Source organism: Mchenga conophoros, linkage group LG8 (assembly GCF_057382185.1).
Source record: "Mchenga conophoros isolate Kocher_MC1m ecotype Shallow Benthic linkage group LG8, M_conophoros_male_GT1.1, whole genome shotgun sequence".
NCBI classification, from domain to species: domain Eukaryota; kingdom Metazoa; phylum Chordata; class Actinopteri; order Cichliformes; family Cichlidae; genus Mchenga; species Mchenga conophoros.
The window spans coordinates 6254718-6282090 of NC_140533.1; the positions used below are offsets into that span (position 1 = coordinate 6254718).

At 40.7% G+C, this 27373-nt stretch overlaps 2 protein-coding genes across 2 annotated transcripts; one reads left to right on the forward strand and one right to left on the reverse strand.

Annotated features, from left to right (window-relative positions):
• On the forward strand, positions 1–9483 carry unk (unk zinc finger). The gene is made up of 15 exons (XM_085283758.1): positions 1–322; positions 834–1043; positions 2506–2682; positions 2779–2909; positions 4137–4272; positions 4385–4502; positions 4595–4679; positions 4772–5067; positions 5206–5271; positions 5382–5565; positions 5652–5753; positions 5864–6049; positions 6129–6310; positions 6446–6706; positions 9030–9483. Exons 1-15 carry the CDS (start codon positions 174–176, stop codon positions 9183–9185), a joined length of 2439 nt encoding a protein of 812 aa, XP_085139884.1. The 5' UTR covers positions 1–173; the 3' UTR covers positions 9186–9483.
• Positions 8771–26743, reverse strand: unc13d (unc-13 homolog D (C. elegans)). The gene is made up of 35 exons (XM_085283757.1): positions 26728–26743; positions 25525–25715; positions 24651–24677; positions 22460–22513; positions 22291–22347; positions 22095–22202; positions 21942–22001; positions 21663–21729; positions 20215–20395; positions 20090–20134; positions 19525–19596; positions 19376–19445; positions 19183–19287; positions 18824–18916; positions 17446–17546; positions 16910–17027; positions 16508–16629; positions 16328–16418; positions 16182–16238; positions 15996–16093; positions 15848–15899; positions 15620–15750; positions 15081–15198; positions 14839–14991; positions 14655–14750; positions 14367–14573; positions 14210–14284; positions 13848–13927; positions 13616–13730; positions 12831–12902; positions 12659–12742; positions 12458–12578; positions 12246–12369; positions 11934–12154; positions 8771–10650 (listed from the first exon to the last, which is right to left on the reverse strand). The coding sequence occupies exons 2-35, from the start codon at positions 25582–25584 to the stop codon at positions 10538–10540; spliced, it is 3348 nt and encodes a 1115-aa protein (XP_085139883.1). The 5' UTR covers positions 25585–25715; positions 26728–26743; the 3' UTR covers positions 8771–10537.
• Between the last annotated feature and the right edge of the window lie 630 nt (positions 26744–27373).

The window sequence follows — 27373 nt, forward strand, 5'->3', positions numbered from 1 at the left end:
ATAACTGAACTTCAAATCCCATAGTTCCGTGTTATTAGTTGTCCCTTTGCTATTACTTCCTCTTGCCCTGCGCAGGCTCACATCGCCACAGAATGCGGATTTCGAAGCTAATGAGAATAGCTAGCCAGTAAGCTAAAAACAAGCTTCTTGTTGTTAGGGTTTAGAAGGGTACAATGTCTAAAACGTATCCACAGCCCCCGTCATCTTCGGTAGCGACGAGTGCCGGAGGACACTCTTCGTCCTCTTCGTCTTCGCCTGCAGGGGGGTCAACATCTCCTGCAACCGTGTTGAACGTGCAGCCCGAGAAACCTCAACATTACACGTACGTAGCTAGTTAGCGGGATTAGCTTGTGTACACAAGTGTACACAACCTCACGTGCACTTAAACACAGAAAACAACTGTTAAAATGTATTTAAGGAAACTCCATGAATAGTAAACCTGCGTAAAATGGACAAAGCAAATAATGTGCTTATTTAGCGCTGTAGGTCTCCATAAAGAGGCCTAACGTTGGACATTAACAGTAGCCATTTCTTACAGGCTGTGCGGTGGAGCATCGTTTAAGTGCTTTGTTGTGTGTGTGTCACGGCAGCATTCATTAAGTCTTTGTGTTGTGAAAGTATATATATATATTAAAAAAAAAAATCTCCGTGAGGAATTTTGCTCACTGCTGCCGAGACTGTGTTGCGCTAAAACAGTAATTATTTTTATGAGATTATCTAAGTGAAAAACTCAATGATATCAATATATTCCTATTTGTGTAGGCCACTTCAAAATATGGTGACACCGTACAACAACATATTTCAGTCTCTTTGGCTGCTCACCTCTTTCCCAGATATCTGAAGGAGTTTAGAACGGAGCAGTGTCCCCTGTTCGTGCAACATAAATGTACACAGCACCGTCCTTTTTCCTGTTTCCACTGGCACTTCCTGAACCAGCGACGCCGCAGGCCAATACGCAGACGGGACGGAACCTTCAACTACAGCCCAGATGTTTACTGTACCAAATATGATGAGGGAACAGGCACCTGCCCCGACGGAGATGAGTGAGTGTAACAAAGGCTTCAGTTTAGCACAAGATACTTGCCTTGATTATACTTACAACAGAAACAAAAATAGGGATTTGTGTAAGGGGGAAGTTTTGTTTTTGAATGGCATAACTGGCCACACCATGTCTGGGAAGGTCTATATTAGTGGTATGTATAGTCTCTGTAAGGTTAATTTAAACAGAAAGACATAGTATTTAACTAAATGTCCACATTTTCAGGTTTGTTGTTGTTTTAGCAGCCCTTTCAAGTTTAATCTGGCAGGAGAATGTCAAATTCAAGTTCTTTATGAAGCGTATTGTGCAATTGTGTAGGTCTCTGAATGTCAATAGACCTTTATTATCTCCATTAAAAGCATCAAAGTGGTAATTCGGAACACAAATGGGCCAAAACTGTATGGATGTATGTCTAGTAGATGCTTTAGCACCTGTACTGTCACTCTGAGGGTCTCCCTCCAGTGAAATGTGCTGTACAATCCTCACAATGACCTATTTTAATATTAACAAAGAAAATGGAGATCTAAAGGATGCAACATGATTCCTGTTCTGTGACATTTTTGGTTCAGGCAGCCCACCATATAATGGCATCTTAGTTGTGATTAGTTATGGTCAAAGTAGCCCATTTATTTAATTAATTATGTCCCTCCATCTATTTTCCTACCACGGACCCCTTCTTCTGTCTCTTCATAAGTCTCTTTTTGGGACTGATGTCCCTCCTCCTGCACTTCTCCAAAGCTTGCAGCAGCAACTGTTTGTGACTGCGACTTCTTACTAGTTTTTGCTGGTACTACTGACGGTGCAGCTGCTAACATATTGCTTACTTTGGCACATTTTGTTGCATTTATTTCTTGTTTCTCTTTCTTTTTCTCTCTCAGCTTTTCAGTTCCATGCTTTACCTTTTGTTTAGCCATCTTTATCAACCACTTCTTCCACACTAAACTCTATTCTACAAGGTGCATGACTGCACAGGGAAGGTAGGGGCGAGCCAGTGATGGGGCAATCCAAATTCTAATACAAATGAACCAATGGGCTGCTGTCAGTGCTTGTAGGGTAGTGTTAGAGTGCACAGCGGCCCATCAAGCTGACCTGTATGCTGTGTGCATATGGACACAAAAAACATAAAAAATTATATTTACATGTCATGTCTGATTACCAGTACAGTCCTGGTTGGCACCTATGGATAAAGGTGCAAAGGGTATATATTTTGTGATTTGAGCTTCAAATCAGAATACAAAAGTGTCCTTTAAATGTTGTGTGCTTAAAACATCTCACAGTCCTATTTACATCAGCAGTTGCCACAAACAAAGAATTATGAAGTGTGTTTTTCTTTACCTTTTTTTTTTTAAATACTATCCATACAAAACAGTTCATAATTTAAAAAAAAACATTGAAATGTATGCATGATTTGCATGCCTTTAAATAAATAATTTAACATTTTTGAATTTTATTTTTCTACATTCCAGGTGCCCATTTCTGCATCGAACAGCAGGTGACACAGAGCGCAGGTACCATCTCCGCTACTATAAAACTGGATCGTGTATCCATGAAACTGATGCAAAAGGCCACTGCAGCAAGAACGGCTCCCACTGTGCATTTGCTCACGGATCACATGACCTACGCAGCCCCGTTTATGACATCAGGTACACCAAATAAAACATGGAAGCGATCTTTGAAGTAGTTTCTATGTGTGTGGCTGTGTGTTGACAAAGTTTTTTTTCTCATTACGTGCTACACAGGGAAATGCAGGTGATGGAGTCTCAAGGAGGCTCAGGGACCACAGACGGAGGTGGAGGAGATGGGCAGTCGGGACAGGCAGCGAGTACAGCCCTCATAGAGAAGATCTTGAGTGAGGAGCCACGCTGGCAAGGTAACATCTGGAACACCACTTCAGGAGGAATTCAGGCAGAAAAACAGCTCACTGCTCAATCTTTGCTATGTACTATCGGCTTTGTGTTCCTACCTAAGTACTAAGAGAAAGATCATATGTGTGTAGTCATTAGGATATGGATTGCGTTGGTGTGTGGGGATGTAGCTAGTAGCTGTAGATCGTTTCTTAGTAGTACACAAAAACTCTCTTAATAGAACACAAAGCAAAGATGAAAACCAGGACATGGAGTCTTAAAGCGATCACCACAGTGATTCTAGAAACATGAAGACGTAGAAACAGAGGCTGTAGCCTGACTGCTCATCAGTTTACTTGTTGAAGCTTAGGGTCTGGCTGGTGGGCTGGGGTCAGCACTCACTCTGCTTTAACGTCACTGTGGGTTCTTAGCTAGCTTAGCGTTAGCATGCTGTCTGTGCAGATGGTTGCAAAGAGCTGAAGTTGTGTTAGCAGCATAATGCAAATATCCATGCTGTAGACTGCCACTATTTTCCTCCAACACATGAACTGAAATCAGCTGATTGTAGCATCAGTGCAAGTGGAACCGATAAGCAAGATTGATAAGCAGACAGACTAACAGTTACAAATAACTGGACTACTAGGAGCTGGATCTCTACATTTCTTTTCTAATAAGAACATGAAAAATTGTTAGTCTTCCTACACTGACAAACACAGTAATACAGGATTACCTTAGCTTGCGTACATTTATTAACATATGTTTGCTATAGCGTTTTTGCAACAATTCAACTTGGTTGGAGTTATGCATGTTTGCATGAACCTATTCTAATGTGTTAGTCTGAGTTACAGCACAAACTGATTTCTAATCCTCTGCAGAGATTTCAGTTTCCAAAACTCTGTTGTATCCTTTTAGAAATCTGATATGATGCCGTTTGTTAAACAGTGCTTACAGGTGTGAAGTAAATTAGGTTGTGTTTTTACAAAACCTCTTAAATGTTATTTAAAAACATGTTTTTTGCTTTAATTAAATGTATATATCAGTTTTTCAAAGGTTGTGATAACGTACAAGTTTGAACAAGTCTTGAATCTTTTCAGGTCCAATCACCATCCATATTGGGCTGTATTTTGAGATTGTCTGTTTATATAGATTTCCAGTTGCTGTAAGGTCAAATATTTTTACCTAATTTCCCTTGATCTGCCCTTACAGTCTGCCTGCCTCACTGTGTCTTTCCTCTCTCCTCTGTGTCTCCTCAGATAATGACTACGTGCTGTCCCATTACAAGACGGAGCTCTGTAAGAAACCACCTCGCCTGTGTCGTCAAGGTTATGCCTGTCCGTATTATCACAACAGCAAAGACAGGAGACGCAGCCCACACAAGCACAAATACAGGTGCTGTGTTTCATTGTGCTAAAGAAAGAAGGCATTTAAAACATGAGGCTATTGTTGTTGCTCAATTGGGGCTCAGTTGTTAAAGCAAATTGTTTGTTTCTTACCACCGCAGAGCGTTGCCATGTCCTGCGGTGAAGCAAAGTGAAGAGTGGGGAGATCCCAGTAAATGTGAGGGAGCTGAGTCATGTCAGTACTGCCACACGAGAACAGAACAACAGTTCCACCCAGAGGTTTGTCTCCTTTAGAGGAAATTTTATAGAACTTGACTGGAAATCACCCAAGATGTGAAGCAGTGTCTTTTTTTTTCTTTTTTTGGTTACAGATCTATAAATCCACCAAGTGCAATGACATGCAGCAGTGTGGCAGCTGTCCCAGAGGGCCCTTCTGTGCCTTTGCTCATGTTGAAAGTAAATCCCCACAAAACACCTGTGATCATGTCTCAGAAACCCAAGGCGCCTGATGAGTCAACTTGTAATTTTTGTTTTTCTTCCTCCTCCAGAGCCCTTTGTTCCAGAGGAACCATCATTCCCCAACCCCAGCTCCCCTCCACCCCCTAGGCCTCCAGACCCTATTCCTGTCCAGGAGGTTTCTGCCAGTCCCGGTTGTCACAGCATGGGGTCTTGCTCTATGTCGGACCCCTTCTCTCCTTCTGCAGGCTCATGTGTAGCAGAGCGGGGCTTTCTTGGTAGCGTTTTGTCTCTGTGTGAGGACTTGAGTGGATCTGCAGAACCTCAGTCTCCGTGGGCGGGAGAGGGAGGGTACGGCAGGGCACCTGGCTTTGAGAGGGAAGATCAGGTAAGAAGGACGCGCATAAGAAAAAGGGAACGTGGTCGTATGAGTTCCTATTAAGATATACTGAAGAAATATAATCTCTAGAATGACGACATTACTGCAAAATATTTGTCCTGCTTATTTAAGGTCACTATTTTTCAGGCCAAACAAAGGGGTTTTGCTCTAGAGCAGCGGCACAGAGAACTAGCATCAACTCAGAACAAACAGGTTTTCTTGTTTTCTAATACGATCAAACATTTTGAAATGTATTTCTTGCTTATTTATTTGTTAAAGTAACAAAACCTTTTCTTTTTCTTTCTTCACTTTTTCTTCATAAGGACCTTCAGGTGTTTTTGCCAGTTGGCAGCCCTTTGAGTCTGTCCTCCAGTATCCCCTCTAGTCTGGCAGCCACACCACCTAGCCCTGCTCCGCTTGGACCCCCAGGATCCAGCATATCCTCTGGAATGAATGCTAATGCCTTGCCCTTTTACCCGACTAGTGAAACGGTGGAATCAGTTGTTGGTAAGTAAAAGTGAAAAAAAAGAAAATCCACATATCTCGCAGTTGTGACAGTAGATATGTAAGTTGTGGTGTTTTATGTGTTACAGAATCAGCCCTGGATGATCTCGACCTGAATGACTTTGGTGTGTCGGCGTTGGAGAGAAGCTTGGAGAGCAGCTCTGCTCTGCCCAGTGTGGGAGTCATGCTCGGTATTTGAAAGCATGAACACACACAGAATTATCGACATGCAAATATCTGTCTGACATCAAACATTATGTACATGTATGTAAAAATCATTTCTTTTTCTCTTGGCCTACAGGAGGTAGCCAGCTTCAGAGTTCTGCCCCAGTGAACATCCCAGGCTCTTTTAGCAGCTCCGCTGCTTTTAGCTCACCTTCACCATCTCCCCCAGTCAGGCCGCATGCTTCACCATTCTTCTCTACTCATCTGTCCCAACCTGGCCAATCAGAGAGCAGCTTCCTGGGACCATCTCATAGCTCTTTAGGTCTGTAGATTTTTGTTTAAATGATCAAATAGTCTCATACAGAACATGATTTTGCTTATATTTAATTGTTTCTTTGTAGGTCTGAATGGTATGAGTACTAATATCTGGGAGCACTTCCCATCAGGCCAGGGGTCTCCTGGTACACCTCCTACCCTACTGCCCTCTGCTCCTTGTGCAGAGACCTCCAGGCTCAAACAGGAGCTGGAGGAAGCTCACAGGACACTGAAGCAGTGGGGTCACAGCTGGAGGCACACAGCTCAGGTAGGTAGGTAGTGGGGCATGCAAATGCAAGCGTGTCCCTGAAGCAGCAGTTTGTGTGCCGTGACCTGCAGAAATAGAAGAAACAAATCCCAATCTGGACCGCACGTCATTTGTTCCGCCTGCTTTCTCTCGCAGTCGTTTGCAGCACTGAAAGCGGATGCAGAGGAGTCACGTGCCCATGCAACGCGGTTAGCCATGGAAGCAGAAAGAGCCAGGCAGGCTGAGGAGGAGGCGCAGAGACAAGCTACTCTCCTGCAGGAGGCGCTGGAGAGCTTAAGGAGCGGAGATAATCCTCATCTGTCACTGCACCAACTCCAGCTACTACACCGGCTGCCGTTGGAGTCGGTCCTCAGTTTACAGGCTCAGCTTTGTACCTGCTTACATGCTGTGGAACAGGTAATACCCACAACCTCCACGACCTGTTAGCCTCACACTACTTGTTTTGAAGTCGAATAGCATCCACTCTAGTGTTCTAGCTAACCAACACTTTTTGGCCACATAGAACATTAAGGAGTTTAGATGTTTAGTTAATTAAGTAAGTAGGCAGTAGCTTACTCAGAAATCCTCAGAAATTATCTTACCAGTCAAAAAAAGTAGTATCAATGTTTTGATACTGATACTGGCTTAAAAGAAAAAAATAAAATGTCCCAGTTATGTGATATTTCATATCTGATAGCACATGTAAGAAGGCTAACACACAAAGCTGGCCAGCCTATCTCAAAGATGGTAGATGAAGGGTCATTGTTTAGTATCTGAAATGGTACGAAGCACAGTGAGGGTTACAGTCACACCACATTCCTCCAGTTTGTCTTCTTAGCAACAGAAGTGCAGTAGTTTAATTAGTGATCTCATGTTTTTTATTAACCTAATTTTCTATCAACTTCCATCACACACTTAGACTTTAATTAGAAATCTTGGCTACACGAGGAAAGCAGCGTTAATATAATTCTGAAATTGTGTTGAAATTGTTTTTTTTAGCATGAAACATGAAAACGGGACAGTGCCACCCACAACCAGAAAACGAGCAACCGGGTTTTAGAAAAAAAAGTCACACAAACAAGAGGGAAATGTTCATTTTTTTTTTTGAAGGTAGCATCAAAACTGAAAACGTTCTGGAACTCAAACATTCTTCACCATATGTTATATTGTCCCACTCTTTGCAGCTATAACAGCTCCAGTCTCCAGTATAATTAATCCCAAAGGTCAAAGGTTGAGGTCAGGACTAGTCTAGTTCTTCCACACCAAACTCTCTCATCCATGTCTTTGGGGGCTTTGTTTTATGAACTGGAGCAGTCGTGTTGGAACAGGAAGGGGCCATCCCCAAACTGTTCCCACAAAGTTAGGACCATGAAAGTCTTGGTATACTAAGCTTTAAGAGTTCCTTTCACTGGCTGAGTCCAACTCCTGAAACATTACCCATAATCCCCCCTCCACCAAACTTTACACTTGGCACAGTGCAGTCAGACAAGTACTGTTCTCCTTGGATACTCACCCATTAGATTACCAGATAGAGAAGCACGATTAATCACTCCAGAGAGCACGCCCTCACTGCTCTAGAGTCCAGTGGTGGATGCTGAGGTGCTTTACACCAATGTGCACTATGCACCTCAGCTGACCCCACTCTGTGATTTTATGTGGACTGCTACTTTGTGGCTGAGCCGCTTCTGAATTGATTCATTCACAAATGTTTATAGAAGCCGTCTGCATGCCCAGGTGCTTGATTTTATACACCTGTGGCCATGAAAGGGATTTTAACACCTGAATTCAGTTATTTGAATGAGTGAGTGAATACTTTCAGCAATAGGGTGTGGCTGTGGTGACGTAAATAACCTAAGATCTGAATTGACTCATTCCTAGTTATGGCCAATTCAATAAGTTGAGACAGATTCTTCAAGATTAGGCAGCCCATCAAAGTAATTATGTTGATCTCACTTATAAGGGGGGGAGAAATAAAGCCCTCTGGAAAGTCAGAGCACTCTAAAACAGATTGGAGCATGCCCTGATGTTCCCATCACAGGCCGGTGTCCTGTATGGCAATGGAGAAACCAAATCCCACAACTTCAAAATTAGACAAAAAAAATGTTTTTGGTCTATTATACTAACTTTCAGCTCTGTGTTTTTAGGCTCTGTGAGAGTAAACTGTATGATCATAGTTGAAAGTAAGGCTCAACCTCGATTTGCTTCCCTTTAAGCCCACTTTTTTCTGATTGGCTGCTCCTCAGAAACAATTCTGGACATGACCATATTAGAGAGATCTTGTCTCTGTGTGACATCCTACAGAGCCAAGAGCAAAAAATAAGTGTCTGATACAGAGATTTAGGTTTTAAACATGAGCTTTTGTTTATAGAACTTGTTTTATATGTGCTGGCTTCATTATTTGAACCTTTACCTGTATTTAACCTGAGTTTCCACTATTGTAGCCATCCATATATGGCAGAAAATAAAGGAAAGAACGATAGATTGTCTTTAACTTTATTCATACTGATACAAATTACTATAGATAAAAGGCATTTTACTACAACAAGACTTGTAAAACGACATATCTGTAAGGTACTGCAGTGGCTGACACGTGTGACAGTAACTTACATGTATGTATGACTAATACTGACAAACACCCAGTAACCTGATGATTCACTAACACTGTATATGAACATAACCATGTATTAATGTCTTTGTCCAGTTTAAGAGATGTTAACATGTCCCTCTTGTGTTTATTAAGGTGGTGTACAGGAAACAGAGACAGTGCTGCGTGACGTGTGGAGAGCAGGGCTCGGTGTCGCTGCCCTGTGGCCATGGACTACAGTGTGAGGGCTGCTCCACCTCTACAGATTGCCCACTGTGCCCTGAACAGAGCCTGGAACAGCAGCTCTCTTGACCTCACAATTCAGTGGGACCACCACAGATTCCAGACCAGTCAGTCCTGATTCCACAGACACCAGCCTCGAATTGTGTCAACAGTTCAGAATTACCCAGAGGTCATTTTGTTATTTGGTAACAAATCAAGCACTGACCTAGTTGTGTACTTCTAAGATGAGATTTACTCACAAATTGCCAGCTTGGTGAGCTGTAGTCACTAAGTAAAAGCTCTTAATGTGGAACTTTGAATGATGTTTCCAGTGGAACAATTTCTTTTCTTTCTTTTTTTTTTAAACTAGATGATGCTTTTGACCAGCAACACTGTTCTTTCCACCTGCCCCTGAGTTGTGAAAATCACTTTAAGACCTGCTGTCATTTCTTGTGTAACCCTAGCTATGAAACATTTACACAAATAGTTCTCAATTATGTTTTTTTTTTTTACTCTAAACAGAGTGTTTTCCATCCATGTGCAACAGGTCAGCAGTTTATTTGACTTTATTTTTTTTATTTATTGTTTAATATTTTTGAGCCATCCTAACAAAAATCAAGAGGTCTGAATGAAAACACTTAAAGGGCATGGTTAGTTTCATCTAGCAATGAGTCTATATTGTTACAGTCAAAAAGAAGATATCCCAGTCTACTGATATCACATTTATAGATTTTACTGCATTTTTTTCTCCCTGTCTTTAGCTAAAATTATTTGCTGGTCATTGTTAACAGAAATATAAAAACAATAGTAGGAATATTTGTTTGAATTTACAACAGATGGCCTCTGTTTAAAGCACTCAGGTCTAATATTCTTCTACATAAACTGGAAGAATAAGCATGTTAACACAATCGAGGCAAACATAGTCAACTTGTGTACTCTTTGAAAAGACATATTTTTAATTTTTACTTTTTCATGTTAACTCAGACATAAGTATTTTTATTAAAACCGGCCCCATTGCTGTGTTTAAATCAACGCGCAACAGGTTTATCTGCCAATATTTTAGCATTTGTAGTAATCTTTGACATTTCAGCGTCAAATGTAGTCTTATATAATATAATATATACACACACACACACACACACACACACACACACACACACACACACACACACACACACACACAGTTAAGTGATGTCATACTTATCTCTTGCACTGATTAGACAAAGCATCAGGAAGCATACAGGTATGTAAAGCTGTGTGAGGCTCAAAGTGTTCATGATCACTGTGATGGTCTTCAGTAAACTCATGCTCAGCATAAGGTCCACACACAACTCATGCAACACCAGTGTTTCCTTCTGAGTGGATTTTTTTCATTGTTTTTGGTACAGATCATTAAAACAAATTGTATATTTTTGGAGGAACAGCTTGTTTCTGTGTGTTCATTATGACTGAATGGCCTCCTGTGACTGTTTCTCTCTCTGTCTTCGCTTCTTTGCAAAAGCCTGCGCCTCCCGGTCTCCTTTCCTGGACTCCAGTAACTGCAGGATGTTGTTGTCTACAGAAATGCACACAAACATGGGTTAGGCTTGAGTGCCACTGATGATTTACAATTTAAGGAACACTTTAAAAACACATCAGATCTCAATGGAAAAAAAGTGATGGTGATGTCTATAGTGATATGGTTAATGGGTTAGGGAGGAAAGGGATGCCACATTGTGAGATTGAAATGAAACTTATAAACCTACAGAGGGCTGATTTCAAAGTGAAACAGTGATATAGCAGGCTAGTATAAATTTCATTGCAGCAAGTTAAAATGATACTCGGAAGTTAGGGCATGCTCCTAATGAGCTGACAGATGGTGTCCTGAGGTATCTCCTCCCAGATCTGGACCAGAGCATCAATGAGCTCCTCGACAGTTTGAGGCGCAACCTGGCGGCATAACGTCCCAGGGGTGCTGTGTTGGACTTAGATCAGGCAAGTGTGCGGGCCAATCAGTGCAATTAATTTCATCATCCTTGAGGAACTGCCTGCATGCTCTTATCTTGTGAAGCCGTGCACAAAGAGGAACGTAGGACCTACTGCACCAGCGTAGGGTCTAATAATGGAGCCAAGGATTTCATCCTGATACCTAATGGCAGGCGGGTTGCTGTTGCTTTGTCTATGTATCTACCCACGGATATGCCTTCCCAAACCATCACTGACTCACCACCAAACTGGTCACCTTTAACAATGTTAGACATTCTCCACGACATCTCCGGACGTCACATGTGCTCAGGGTTAACCTGCTCTCATCTATGAAAAGCCAGTGGTGACTTCATGCCAACCTCAATAAGTCTGTTTGTCATCAACATTCACACCAGTGGCCTGCTGGAGATCATTTTGTAGCTCTGGCAGTGCTCATCCTGTTCCTCCTTCCATGAAGGAGCAGATACTGTCCCTGCTGATAGGTTAAAGACCTTCTATGGCAGCGGTGCCCAGGTCCGTGAGTCGTTTGGTACCGGGCCGCAAGAGTGTCAAATTTACGGTTTTCAGGGTTTTTAATCGTTTTTAGCTTTATTTTTTAATCGTTTTTATTGTTAGGTTTCCCTTGGTCTTTTCCCACGTGTTAGGAAACAAATCTTCTTTTTTTGATACCAGTACTGGTTTTATTTTGTTGTATTTACCTGCGACACCTTAAAGGTCGGTCTGTGGTGCAAAAAAGGCTGGGACGGCTGTTCTACGGCATGTTCATGCTTTTGAGACTGCCTATGCCAAACCTTCTGGCATAGGCAAGTACTTACAATATGAAGCGCCTTGAGGCATCTGTTGTTGTGATGTAAGTTTAACATACTGACGTACTGTTAGGCTTAGGATGCATCAGAGGCAGGCGGATTTGAGCAGGAACGTTATTTGGCTGTAAGCTGAGTTCATCTCCTTTGGATTCTTTAGCGACTCCCGGTATTGATCTGAGGGACAGAAAGGCCTCGCCTTCAAAGTCGTCTGACCTCAAGGTGTCGTGGTCCAGGACTGTGATCACCAGGCAAGCGCTGTGGGCCTGACACTGTTCCAGTGAAACCAGACTACGACAGAGGAGGGGAGGCAGATACATGAGATGAAACACGTAGAAAGAAGACAGCCACACAGGCTCACGTATGAGAGTGAACTACTTACAATTCAAATGCCTCGTCAAAAAGGGGATTGAGATCGCAGTTTTTGATCTGAGTGCAGCGAGGTTCTACCTCGGGAAAGATGTGGTAAGGCTCCAGACACAGATGCACGAATGGATCACTGAGACCTGCCGTCAATGCACACGTCACTGTATACTTATCATGGATCTAGAGCGCCTGTTTGTATCAACAGGATGTGTTTGTAACTGTTCTCACCATTAGAATCCATTGGTAGGAGGTTGACTGCATTCAGCACGTCAATTCTGAGTCTTTGGTCTGATGTTCTGTAGGATGCTAGGAGGGTGACAGCGCCGTATTTCTCCCCACTGTATGCTTTCTGTAAATCAGCAGAGACAGTGACAGTCTAAAAGAGCTGCAAAAGAAATTTGTGTGATAAGTGTTTATTGCAAAACTCACCTGCTCAAACACTTTCCCTTCAAGGTACTTTTCCACAAGCTGCTGGCTATTCAGGGAGTGGTGAGTGAGGTGGCTTTTCAGGGCCTCGACAGACACAAGAGTGAAATAATAAAGTCAAATCGTTTTAAACTCTTCGGTGAAATGAATAGTTTCTTCTTCTGCAGAGACTCACCTTGTACTCATCAGAGTGAAGTTTATTCAGAGGAAGTCCATTTCCCTCCGCGTGGAAGCACTGCTCAAGGCACTGACATTTTCAAGAAATGCAAAAATAAATTATTACGCTTTTTACGGGGTTTTTTATTTTGATGACGTCCGCTCAAAATGGTCGTTCTAATGACCAGCAGTCACAGCTCGTCTGCTTCATTGATCTGTAACCTGGGTACACTGCAGTAACCTTACTGATGAGTTTCAATTACTAATTTAAAGTCTAACTGAAACAACATGATGTTCATTTGGTAAATAGTGGTCCCCATTTAAGTCAAAAAGGATGATAAAGAATAGCAGATGAACAGTACTCAAAGCCACGTCCTTAAGAAAGAGGACAAAATCCAGCAAAGATCTTACAGGAGCTGAGAGATCATTTTAGAAGGCCTTGGTTAATATACACGTCACCAAAACCTCATGAGAAATGTTCTTAGTGGAAGGGTAGCTGTTAAGATGCCATATTCAAGGTAGGAAAAAATGCTGAGGTATGCCAAACTACATAAGAACCTTCCTGAAAATCAGTGACAACAGGCCTTATTGAGTGATGGATCGATATTCGATATTTTTGGTATAAATTCTCATCAGTATATACAGAGGAGGTCATGAGAGATATAACAGTCTCAACATCACAGAAGAACGGAGCCAACATTCAAAGAGGAGCTTGGAATGTTAAGAAGATTGGAGAACTTTTCCTGAAGAGTGCTTAAAGAAATAACAAGACAGCCAGACAGTTTTCTGTGGCTGTGGACCAACCTGCAGTGTATATAGCAACCTCTGGGAGAACACCATTAGCCCCTCTTGCAGTTGATGCTGATTAGCCACCTGGTGGATGATTTTCACTGAGTTATTCCACAGAGGAGTCAGGAGACTGGATATAGAAGATAAAATAAGTTGACACTCTTTAGAAAACTTTCTTGAGACACTGAAAACAAACTACTGGAAAATACACAACACAAGCAGAGCTATCAGACATTAGGCTCAGTACCTGTTGAAGTTCTCTTGAACTAAGTTTTCATTCATGTACTGCAGCTCCTGCTCTATGTAGCGCATAAGAGGGGCTGCAGCCTAAGAACAGAAAAGAGGCTAAATGTTAGGCAAACACAGAAATTCAGTTCACATAGACTTGATTCAATTCAGTCCCCTCAAGGTGATTTATGTTGTGAGTTAAAGAGAAAAGCCAAACAATCAGACCCACTATCAGCAAGCACTTGGTGACTGTGGGAAGGAAAAACTCCCTTTTAACAGGAAGAAACCTTAGGCAGAGGAGGAGCAGCCGTCTGCTGTGACCAACTGGGGATGAGGTGAGAAAACTGGACAAAAGACTGGAAGAGAGCAGGCATGACTCACATCCTCTGTGGATTTGGAAGGAATCCTCCGTCTGGTCGACATGTTTCTGACGTGTGTTTCAATGTCTGTGTTTAACTGAAGAGATATTTCATTTTAAATGTGTGAAATATAGCGTTTTTTAAAAAACTGTCCAGTTTTCCATTCTAGTCTTCGATACCTTCTTCCCAAGAGTGTCTAAAGCTGATCGGATCTCTCGGCCCAAGATGCTCTGGGCCTGCTGGAGCTGTGAGGGCAGCGTGTTTTTGAACTGGCTTTCTCCTATCACATCGTGAGTCCTGTCTCGAAGCCCTGCCCAGTTCAGCTGCGTGGGAAGTCGGGTCAACACAGTCCGCAAGTGCTCCAGGTCATTCACAACCACGCACAACTGCACAGAGAGGAGGAGGACAATCTGGTTGTAGCATTAATTTGTTCCTATAGATTATTTTTGTTGTTTTCTTCTTCTTACCATGTTAATAGCAGAGCCGTGGTCAGAGTTCTTAGACAGCACCCTGACTCTCTCCTTTAGGATTTTACAATAGTTCACCACAATCTTACAAACATCCTGAAAACACACAGAAAGCCGGGATATACAACCAACAATCTTTCCAACAATCACGTAATGTAACCAGTTTATAATCTGATATATGCACCTCGGTGATTTTGACCATGAGCATGAAAGCCTCCTCGGGGTCAGGCCAGGACAGCTGTTCCCACAGCTGGCAGATGGGCTGGATGCACGCCACCAGGTCCACTGCTGAGGAGCTGTGTTTTATTGGTACAACACCAGTTTGCAGTGGTTGGAGCTGAGAAGAAGAAAGGGTTTAAAAATATATATTGACATTTTTCTTTGTGGAAGAAATTTACATTACAATAAGAGTCTTCTGTCATTTACCTGGTCCACCTGGACAGCCCTCTCCACCCTGTCCTGAGTGGTGCTGAATGCCTGGTTCAGCCAGTAAGGCAGAGCCTCTCGGAAACCCTCATGAAAGTTTGACAGCTCTAGCACTCCCCTGAAAAGGCAAACAAGCTCTTGAGCTCCTATTACATTACTTGCATTAAACTCCAAAGTACTGACAGAAGGAATTTAAACTTCAGCTGAACAAACAAAAAATAAATAGATTAAAAAATGGATCGAACGCTTAACTGAAGTGTCAGCACCACTTTAAAAAACATGAATACAACCCGGTTTCTGTGCAAATTTGGGCCCACACGTGTAATGTTAATACAATTAAAAGGCAGTGATTGGAATAATTTGTATCCAACACAATGTAATTGACAAAATCTTTAGGGTTTTTGATAAGGAAACAGTTTATATGACTAATTGTGAGGTTTTCCAGCAGCTGTTTTAGAAACAGGGTGGTACATTTGGAGCGATGGGACAAGTGAAGGGCTGCCATATAAGATAGATCACTGAGTGTGATGATTTCTGACCTTTTCTGTAAGAAAGCTTTGTCTTTGTAGATGGCCTGCAAGCTCAGATAAACTGGGAACAGGCTGTTGGCTAGTTTCTGCTCCATCTGATCCTCCATTAACGACAAGGTTTCCCTCATTTCTTTTGCAATCTGTGGAGGAAAGGAGAGAACAATGTGGCGAGAAATGACCAGATTCATTAAGAAGAAGGTTGACGGGGCTTGAAGGGACTGTTCCATTTCTACTTACCAGGGAGTCAAACCTCTTATAGGTGACAGTGAACACATCAACTTGCACAGCACTGTTGTGATAAAAACATCATGAGAACAGGGAAGGTTTTCATTCATTTCAAGCTACTGTAAGCCAAGTAAAAAATAACATTTAATTGCCTTCTTACCTCACAAATACTCTGTTCCAAACGTCTTTGTTGTGTTTTATGTCTTCCTGCACCTCCCCAATCAACCTAGAGAGGGCGCTCCCAATCTCTGAGAGGTCCTGTGTGACAGCATAGTGCAAAAATAGTAAGTGTAGTGCAATAAAATGGAGATGCCAGGTAAGATTTTCATGATGTGCTTGACTTTACCTTAGTCATCGGCTGATGCAAACCCTTTTTGATCACGAACCAGTCCTCTGTACCTTTCTGATATAAAAGTAATGTGATGAGTACTTACAGTTATATGATGTACTAAACATTAAGATGGCAATAATCTCCCAAGTATGATGACTGACCTGCATAGCATCAGTGACCTCATCATGCAGGTCAAACTGAGCTGGATTTAATTTCTGAAAAGCCTGTGTCTTACAGATCTGGACTAATATCCTAAAAAAAAGCACAAGTACTTCATAATCAAAATCCTCAGCTACAACAGCTCTGCCGCCGAGTCTGTAAACACTTATAACCACGTGTACCTGAGCAGTCTGTGTAGTTTCGGAGTAGCGCTGGGTGTTGGAGGGAAGATGTCTCTGTATTTGGCCACCAGACACAGGCCGTACTGTAGGAAGCCGTGAAGAGAGTCCCCAAGTTCCTGTTTCTGATAACAGAGTGCAACACCTTCCTCAACACTTCTGGCATTGAAAGTCAGCTCCTGGCTTCTTTTAACTTTTTTATTAATGACTATCACAGGACAGAAAAATCATCATTAAAGCGAGATGACGAGTAAAAGTAGGTGACATAGTTAGGTTGCATTAGCAGTGAAAGTATGCAGGTCCCTGCGCTGTTAAAGCTCTTCACCTCTTTTCAGAAATTCTCACAGTAAAGCACATTTGCTTCTGAATTATGCAGCTGTGTGACAGTGAGTTGAGCACTTATACCTGTTGGTAGGGCAGCTCCTGCTGGTGCCAGTGGTATTCTATACTCGTGAGCTGCTGTAACAGCACAGACGAGTCCACTTCTAAGCTCTGGTACAACTTACTGTACGCCACCCATTTCCTGTCAGGGGCACACACATCCACATTTATTCAGAAGCACAACTGAAAGCTGGCACAGCAGTAACAGTAACTAAGGTTAACAGCCGCACTAATGTACTCGAAAGACCATTTTTAAAGTGAATTTGTTTTTGACACACAGTCTTCTAATTTTGTCTTTAACTGATGTGTATTGGTAAAATCCCAAAATGACGAATGTAATTAGGTTTCAGTTACATTTTGTGGGGATTCTTTGACTTGGATCACACTGACTTACAATATGTCCATCATACCTCTGATGCAATATCACTGGAAGCTGATAAATGATAAAAATATAGCAATAGATTGATAGATCTAGAGTTTATGATTCTCTTCAGCTAACGCAGGGCTTGTTTTATCTTCTTCTCATATGAAATTTACAACATGTTAAATATGGTGCTTACGCCAGGTCCTGAAGAAAAGGTGAGAGGTCGTTCTGCGTAGCGTACAGTTCGAGCAGAGTCTGGGCCTCGCCGCACAACTCCCCTTTCCACGGGGCAGAACTCTGAGAGACACAAAACAAGATCAGAAGGTTAAAGGGAGAGTTCACCCTAAAATCTAATCCAGACATTTTTTAGTACTACTACAGGCCTGTGCTGCAGTATTGTTTCGATTGTCCATCCGTGCAATTGTTTAAATATAAAGATGAATGTCATGATTCTTTTATAAGGTGTTGCAGGTGCATAAGGGCTAAAAAGGTGGTTGTAAAGGCAATGTGATGGCATCCTGACATATCCTGCATAATTCAACTTTTGTAGATATAAATGAGATCCTGTCAAATTAAAATGATATGACGCTTTTATTAAGGCGTGATAGGTGCATAAATACTCAAAACAGGTCATTTTAGCCTGCTGATAAGTGGTTTCCGAGTAATGGGATAGCATCATGATATGACATGTGTAATTCAGCTTTTTTCAGATGTAAATCAGACGTTTTTGTCATGTTCTTAAAATGATAAAACGCTTTTATAAGGTGTTGCTGGTGGATAAAGGCTCATTGACATCATCAGAAAGGATAATAACATCATGATGGCATCAACATATCTGATATCTCTAAGTGGACTTAGATGAAGGGTGCCAAGTTTGGTTGAGCAACTCTTGAATGTGTAGTTTGCAGACAGACATTTCCGGTACTACAGTAAGCTTTATTCCTCTAAATATTCTTTGTTGTGAGTTGCTGACTTTTGGAGATCCCAGCTGTAAAATTAGTTGTCTTCTTCTGAACAGAATGGCTAAATCCAATCCAATAAAACAAAAGAAATAAAAAGGTCACCATCACTGTCTTTCCAGAAATCCAGAAACAAATAGTGAGAGGTTTCATGCAAGCACTATTTTCTTCCCAACAACCACCAACCGTAATACTTTACAAAAGAATTTGAGGCTTGCTCTTGTGACAAGATGCGAGCACTGATGGTGCCCCCCTTGGCTGATGGGTAATGTTAGCTAGCTCCACACTCGATGCAGTTGGGTGTAAAGGAAAAAGTTCCTACATGAAACGGTCATAAGAAGGTTTGTGAACTTTTCGAGTGAACTTTGTTTCTATTATCTATTATGCTTCATGGACAGAAAAAGAAACTTATTGAGTTTTTCAAATTAACTTTTCGTGCTTTGAGCATTAGAGGGGAAGTGGTTAGGGTTAACTACGTAATTAAGCAAAAGTACACATCTTTACGTTTATTTTCTGGTGAACTGTCCCTTTAAAGAAGAAAAAGACAGCACGAAGAGAGAGAAGTGAGAGACTGATGAAGGATTTTGAGAAGAGCTGAGAGGATGTTTGCCTAACCTGTTGCTTTGAGATGTAAGCCTGGACAAACTGCTGCAGAATGCCACAGTAGTTGACGTAAGCACTTCGGCCGGCGCTCAGGGTCCCATCTCTCTGTCAGTCACACAACACATAGAAAGTATTTTCTGTTAGACATATAAATGCTATGTTCTCTGTTGTGCAAGAAGCGCAAGTCTCTCCTATTAGAGTATTGTGTCATTAACTTCACTGTTATTGAATCCACTTCCTCTTTCTTGAGTAAGTTTAGACATCAAAGAGGTTTCATGAGTGCACATTTCTTCATTTATTCTAACAGAGACGCTCTGTAAAACTACGCTCTGTAAAACTACACGGACACTGCAAAGAGGGCATCTTTTTACCCCTTTGTGGATGAACTTGAGGTTAAGGTGGCACTGGCCACGATTAGGGTAAGTCTCTGTTCTGGGCTCCAGAGTGTACCAGTTGTCTTCAGTACAGTGGAGCTCCTGTAGTGTGAGGATAGAAAATGGTTACTAGACTGGAAAGAGAGCGCTGAGCAAAAACAGACGATACAAAAATAAGATCATTTAATACCTTCAGTTTTATAACGACTTTTCCCAAAAAGTCGTCTGTTCCTTTTTCTTTTTTGGCCTCCTTGATCATCCTAAACAGGTACGAGTAGAAACACTTAGCTGTTTTGCATAATCAACTTTTTATGTGTAAGTCACAGAGAAGTAGAATACCTTCTTAAATTATTTAGGTTGGTTGTGAACTCCTCTAGTTTCTGTGTGAGTGACACCTCTTCATCTTTGTCCCTGTAGCAGAAAAGGCACAGCACAAAGGAATGCAGTGAAAAGACCATTTTATAGGGAATCTAATATGCTCATCTCAAATGCCATATTATTGTTTTTGCACCCTACTAGAGCAGCTTTGCATGATGGGCAGTTCAAGCTAATCCTTATTAATCCTTTCAGCTAGCCGTCTTTGTGAAATAAACAGTTTTAGCTCATTCTTGCCCCCTTCAAGCACACTTTGTTCTGATTGGCTGCCTCTCACAAACAAATGTTAGGAACAGCAGGTGGGTGGGGCATCTGTTCTCACAGCTAGAGCTCTGTATGCATGAGAGGACAGTAGTCTCAAGCCCGAGCTTTGGGCTCACTTGTAGCACAATCTCTTGTTCACCCATCATTTGAGACTTTGACCACATTTAATTTAATTATTGTAACTCCATATATTTGACAGAAGATAAGGAAAAGCATAATTAATTAACTTTAAAACAAACAAAGTGAAGGTTTCTGTTTTTCTCACCACATCTCAAGGTGGAAGCTGGCACCTGCAAAATGTCCAAATTCTCTGAAAGGAAGAGAAACAGTAGAAGGTAATGTGGGCGTTTCAATCTACTTCAGCAGAAATGATCAAGAATTGTGACTCACAGTATGAACGTTTGGTTCCAGATGGGGTTAAGAGTTTGCTTTTTAATGTCTGTTTGGTAGATTTTATCATGTGATACTGCATCCTTTACGACAGATTTAAGGGGTTTGGCTCTGGACTGGCGAGTCCGACTCTCCTCCTCATCCTCCATTATAGTGAGCAAACAGTATGGATCACTGAAACCTGTTCAAAACAAACAGTTTTTGATTAACTCAAGTCACCTCCAAAAAGAGATTAACCAATCATAAAAATGTAAACTCAGTAAATTCAAATATGAATCACGTTTGGTAGAGGAGAATGACTAAAGATTCTTAGAAGGAAGGCACAAGATCTTCACTTCTTTTTTTCTGAGGATAATCATTTTGAGAAAATATGCACATTATAAACTATAGACTATTAACCTTATCAGGATTTGCAAACAGAGGAACACTAACCATACGACATTAACTAGTCTGGCATTTCGGATTTGTGACAATCATGGCGACAATGAATCAGACCCCAGTCACACAGGGCTGGAGACTGCTGCATAACCATCTGGCAGTTTAGGGTTGTCTACAAAATAAATCAAATCAAATCGATCCCTGATTCTTCCAGTCCACATCCCAAAGTTTTCCTTGGGTAAGATGCAGAACCCCATTGGATGAGACTTAACTGAGGAAAAAGATACTATATAAATAGCAGTCTATTTACGAAATTAACCAGAATTCTCCAGGAACTACCGCTAACCAATCAGGTCATACACATTTTTCTCTAGCATGGTTGTATCAAGAACATGGCAGACAACAATCCCCCCCACCATCATGTAAGAAACTTCAATTGTAGCTTACAAGCTAAATGCTAATTTAACATGCTAAAAAGGTAACAATGACAATGGAAACACGACAATTCTTCAGCATTAAGTTGCTAGTATTTAATCACATTTTTAGACATCAATCATCATTTTATATCATGAGTTTTGGGGCTTTTAGTTATAATCCACAGTACTGGAAAGATGGCAGCAAAGAGGCACAATGTTCAGCTTTTCTAAAACATTCCAGCTCAAAAGGGAAAATCTGAAATACCCAAAGTTGCACTTTTTAATGTCAATCCATCCATTACCATTTGGAAGCTATGTCTGCTTTTGCATTAAATGTATATGATCGTGTTTTTTAGGCACTTTCGGTGTTTGACTTTTTTAGGTGATCACACACAGTAAATTTGATTGATTAATAACTTTCATAGTATAATTTCTATTTCTTTGTTTTAAAAAAAGAAAGAAAGAAAAGAAAGAAAGAAAACCCCCAAACAAAAAATAGTAAGATGATGTGCAGTCTGGTCAAGTCTAGCCTAGCTGAAATCAACATCGATATAGAATCTCTGGCTAAAAAAGAAACACATTAAAAGGAGTCTCAATCATCACATCACTGAAAAGTGATAACCCCCTCTCTGTACGGGAAAGGCAAGAACTCACCACTGATGTCTTTTCCCAGAATTCCCTTGGCTTCCTTGACAGTGGCCATCAGACAATATACTGGGGGCTGGATGGATAAGAGGGTTAGATAATAAAACAACATTAAACAGCATTAACTGTTTAATGTAATATTGTTTGCAGCATTAAACATACTGATGACATCATTTCTGCCACAGTAAAGACAGTGGAAAATAGAATTCTTATGACTACTATTAATAGATGTTGGTGGTCTTCAGCATCGCATTTATTGGAACAAGTATGCAGACTTCCTTTTCTCACCTCTGTGCTCTGTACTTTCTCCAGCAGACTGTCGTGCTCTGATTCTGTCATAGTGAAAGCCTGGTAGATAGGATGGATTGAACAATCATCTAGTTGCACACCAACGCAGTTGGAAAGTTATGAGTGCCGTTATACACGCGTGTACGTTTTTACCTCTCGGATGTACCGTCGAAGCTGGTCATCTGTGAAAATCTCATTTGAAGACGGTTTCCCCATTTTGTGTGCGATGGTGTACAGTAGCTCCTTATACAGAGGCTTGAGCTTTTAACAGACATAATCAGATTGAGAACGTTGTTTGAAAATGCCATTTTATGTGCTGAACATAGTCATACACTGGAAGTGATTATACCTCCATCTCCTTGTGTCTCCTTGCTTTCTCTTCTGGATTTTCATCTTCTTTAAAATCCTAAAGGAGACACGGGAAAACTATGTTTCCATGATTCTGTTTGATAAATATGGAATCATGCATAATTTTAACCTGAAATTTAAGCATTTAAAACACATGCAGGGTGACTTACCCTCCCTCTCAATTTCCTTGTCAACCCCAGTTTACGTGTATGCACAGGTGAAAACTGGAAAGGGAAACACAGAAAACGTCAAAAAGCAGACATGAAAGGAACATTTTAAAACTATACAATGGATTACAATGGATCACAGTGAGTTTCAAGTTAGTGAAGGTATCGTATCTACGATCTAAAACGTCATCATTTCTGTACAGTGAAAAATATAGATTCAACTTGAAGGACTTGACATGAAATTATGCACACATATAAAATCCATTCATTATCCTCATACAATGCAACTTTCTCTATATTACTTTAGAATCAACATATCAAAGCTTCCAAATTTCTATTTTGTTTTTTGCCTCATGTAGATACCTTAGTTCTTAGTATCCTATGTAGATACATTTGTATCTACATAACTAATTACCACAAAGATTCTGCATATTTTGACATTCACTTTTCTTATAGGACGTGTTCTGGTTTGTCTGCAACTTGATTTTTTCTTTAGCAATACCTCCAGGTTGAATTCTGAAACACAGTTCTCAACAACTGTTGGAAAGATTTAGATTAAATTTTATACAGACATTCATTGTGTACAGAGGGTAACACCGATTGTGCCACCACAGTGTCAAAGCGTTAACCTATTTAGTAAAATAATCCAACATCTATTCACAGACTTATACAAGATGTCCAGTGTCCGGCAGCCTCGCCTGTGTCAGTGCGCCCCAGGGCAGCTGTGGCTACAATGTAGCTTGCCATCGCCAGGGTGAATGGGTGAATGACTGAATGTAGTGTGAAGCGCTTTGGGGTCCTTAGGGACTAGAAAAGCGCTATACAAATGCAGGCCATTTACCATTTGTGACATTCATTGTTCGAAGAGGATATATCCTAGTAACTGTTCCCCTGTTCATGAGGGGACTTTCCTGTACCAAAGCCAGTACAATAACTATGGGAAGGATTGTCCACACATTCAAAGTCTTCTAATAACGAGACCTCCTGGCTTTAACATATTCAGTAAAATAGTCCAATATCTACTTGTCACATTGGCAGCTCTTTGAGCAAATTCCCTATAAAAATTCCTGAGATTTTGTACATTTTGACATTGTCCACAGAGGACATTTGCTAATGACTTTGAGGACTTTTGAAGGTGCTGTCCTGACAAAGACTGGAAGGATTGAAATGAAATTGTGCACAGATGTTCATGGTCCTCAAAAGATGAATTTTACAGATTTATTCTCTAGTATCACCATAATGTAATTTAGCAATTTCTCCCAATATCTACAGGACAGACTTGCACAAGGTCTGCAGATGTTAAGTGAAAAGTGCATATTCTTCACGTTGCCTCTACTCGAGCTTCCTCCACCAGTCCAAACATATGTGGGTTAATTTCTCTTTGGCAATTCTGGTTTGTAAGTTTGCAATAAACTGGCAACCTGTCCCATGTGTTCCTTGACTTTTCCTTCTTGGAGTTGGGATATGCTCCAACCCTTCCCGCATTGGATAAGCAGAACGAAATGGCTATTCTTAAAGGATTTATCGTAATGATTCTGGGGGGGATATCTGACTTTTTCTCAGCCAGTGCAACCAAGCTGATCTGCAATAAAATTTCTTGACCGCTATCGGAGGGATTAACTTAAAATTTAGTACAACAGTTTTTGTCACAAGAGGATGAAATCTCCACTAGTAAAAAACTTGGGTACATTTTGTACCAAGTGTAGCATAATGACTTGCGATGGGATTATTTTTCCTCTTGGAACAAAAGCAGCAGCTAAGCTTTGAGAAAGCGAGAGAGACATCTCAATAGTAACTCAACAAGTTATTGTTCTTTTTACTGATCAATAGATCTTGCATCACATGACTTCTAAAAATGGTGATCATGTATAACAGAAAGGTAAATTGTGTAGTTGCAGTGTATACTTAATGTAGTCTAAGCACTTTCAGTGGTCAGACTAGAAAGGAACTATATAAATCCATTCCATTATTTAGCCTTGAGTGGTAATTAGCAATAAACCTGCTAACCATTACACATCTAACTATCTATAAATATGACAGTGTCAACATGCTGAGAACAGTGATACAGAGTCTTTAGGCTCTGGTCTTTCAATTTGGCTAGTTTGGTTTAGTTAAATTCCCCCCCCCGAACACACACAAAAACACACACTGGTTTAGTTCATCACAGCCAAGCCAATTGTTTGTGTTTTTTTACCTGTTTGAGTCTTGGTAAGCCATGCTCCTGGAAAAAACAAGGGAAAGGTGCTTATGTTGCACATTTAAATGGATGTAAAAAAAAGCAACTACTTCAGTTGAATCAAACTGAAACTAACAGGAATTTAAATGTGATCTCAAGTCACTACAGCCTTCGCTACAAGTTCTTCCTGTGCAAAAAGTACATCAATGCTGGTCTGAAGAAATGCGAGTGCTTCTTTAAAGTTTCTGATAAGGCCTGCCTATGCAAGAGACTTCCTCTGTCACTGATAATGAAACTGACTTGGAAGCAAAAGCAAACCAACAATCCAGGAAATTCACTTGAAAGGGAATCGTTATAAACATAGTCTGAAAATAATTATGCAGATACACACGTACCCAACCTCAACAAACGCACATGCACACGAGTACAGCATTTTCATTATGTACCAATGTAGCAAACCCTTCAAAAGTAAATGATTGCAAAACACTTTTGTGAAAAATATGTTTAATTCTTCATGATCTGATGTTTTCCCCCCCTAAAATAATAATGAATCATAGTCACAGCATCTCAAAATAGCCATTTGGAGACAGTGACTCAACTTCGGATGCAACAACACTGTTGTAGCTGCCATTTTATGTTTTTTTTTTTCTTTTAATTTTTATATAATTACCCTAAAATGCAAAAAAGCTTTGCTAGTATAACAAGCCACTGAAAACCAAACCAGGAAAATCTTTCAAACCCAGAGCAGAAATATTTGAAGGGATCATCAGTTTGCTTGTGGCCCGATCACCGTGTAACATAAGTAGTTAATAACTTAAGGAGAATCAAATTTAAATAAATATTGTGTAGCCTACAATCATGCCAACATATTGAAATGCACTGTAGTCCTTACCTGTTCAGGTGTTTGCAGTAGATTGTCTCCTTTGTTCGTGGGCTCACTTTGACTTGACATATTGATGCGAATCTAAGATCATCAGACTCCTGCCTCGTGAGCTGCTGAGTCTAGTGTGCGCGATATAGGGAAGCTGAGTGCTTTGGTGTGTTTCGATGAACTGTCACACAGCAGCCGGAAGTCATCACTTCCTGTAGAAGGTGGTAATGTCAATGACTGTGACTTATGACTTTTTCTTCATCTAGTGCCCTACATTTTGTTTGAATACAAAATACTGGTCTGGCTCCCTGTTACCTTTGCATATACAAACATCAACACACACACACAGTGTTTTACATCTCAGGACATGAGATTTGTTGTAAATCAAGCTTTAAAGGTTACATTCACTGTTCGCGTTATGAAATAAAATTTATGTCCTGGGAGCAAATTTTCCATAACTTGACAGATGATGAATTAAATAATGAAACTGCGTGTAACATGAGACAGTGCAGCCTGTCTGTGGAGTGTGGTTAGTTTTACCTGTGTTTATTTAGAATGTTGACTTACTCCATTATACTACTCCACTATGAGTTCATATATGCTGCTCCAAAAAACGGTACAGCCGACTAAACCTGTGATATTATTCTCTTGTTTTGCTTCTTGCTAGTGTCCTTGTCACTACTTGTAGCATAAGACAGTATCTGCAGGCTATTTTGGTTGCACAGGTAATCTAGTTTCTCCAGGAGGGCACATTTAATGCAATCTGAAGAATGTTGAGGAGGTACCAGAAAATTAAATAGCGAGAGCTGGACACTGTCTGATCTACATATTTCTGATCAGACTCCTTGAGTAAGGGGCAAGGTCCTGAGATCATTTAGTGGGATCTGTGTTCACAGACTAGCATTTACAGCTCAAATGGCATTTGCCTAAGAAATACAGTGGTGCCTGTCCAGACACGTCTATATAGCACGCAATGCTAGACTGGCTAATGAGTTGGTGTTTTTTTTTTAATTGAGAGAAGTTCAGGAGACACTATTTGCAGTATTTTATTATCAGGCAGTTAAAGATTTGGCTGGCATAGCTGTGGACCTCTATTCGGGCAGTCTGCACACGGAGAAGTGAAGCACAATTCCTAATTCAAAGTATATACTTAGACACATGGAAACAAGAAATATTTGTGATTGGCTATTGATGGAGAGATGCCACGGTTTAGACTCAACATACCCTGATTTGTTCTTCTCGAAGTCCTTCTGGATGGCAGCGGTCATTGTCCTCCACTCAGGGATCTTGTCCTGTCACAATAAAGTCTCCATGTCTTGTCCACTAGAACCACCTGTTGTCAGACACCCAAAGCCAAGCAGCCTGTCCTATCTGAAACTGTGTTGTGTAAAGGTGAAGCAATTTACTTTCAACACTCAACTCCTTCCATGCCTCTTTGTTAACCCTTCACAGCTTGAGATTAGTAAAGCTTGTATAATTCTAATGAAGAGTGTATCAACTCTATTATGAGCGTACAATTGCAACTAATGTTAAAAAGAAACCTTATTTCTAACACTATCAATCACAAAGACATCACATTCTATACAAAACCATATCTCAGTCTTTACTTTAAGGTACCCTTTCTTAAACTGTTTCAGTAATTGCTTTCACTATATTATATATTCTCTACATCGTTTTTAAATTAGCTAGATTAAAAAAGCAAGTTTAGCTTATAGCTAACTAGCTAAATTTTGCATTCTACACACCGGTTAAGGTGACAGTATATCAAGTTTTACAGTGCATCTGATGACTTTTTTCAATGAAATCTCAAAATCTTTGGTTTATAAAATGTTCAATCAAATAAAATTCTTAAGGACTTTTGCTTTTATTA

Excerpts from the sequence above, each read along its gene's own strand:
- unk (XM_085283758.1), top strand. The coding sequence starts at position 174 with ATGTCTAAAACGTATCCACAGCCCCCGTCATCTTCGGTAGCGACGAGT. Across the intron at positions 1,044-2,505 it reads ACCTGCCCCGACGGAGATGA|GTGCCCATTTCTGCATCGAA; the intron begins GTGAGTGTAACA and ends TCTACATTCCAG. Across the intron at positions 5,068-5,205 it reads GCTTTGAGAGGGAAGATCAG|GCCAAACAAAGGGGTTTTGC; the intron begins GTAAGAAGGACG and ends ACTATTTTTCAG.
- unc13d (XM_085283757.1), bottom strand. The coding sequence starts at position 25,584 with ATGTCAAGTCAAAGTGAGCCCACGAACAAAGGAGACAATCTACTGCAA. Across the intron at positions 16,419-16,507 it reads AAACTACACAGACTGCTCAG|GATATTAGTCCAGATCTGTA; the intron begins GTACACGTGGTT and ends GCTTTTTTTTAG. Across the intron at positions 12,155-12,245 it reads TTTGACGAGGCATTTGAATT|TCTGGTTTCACTGGAACAGT; the intron begins GTAAGTAGTTCA and ends CCTCTGTCGTAG.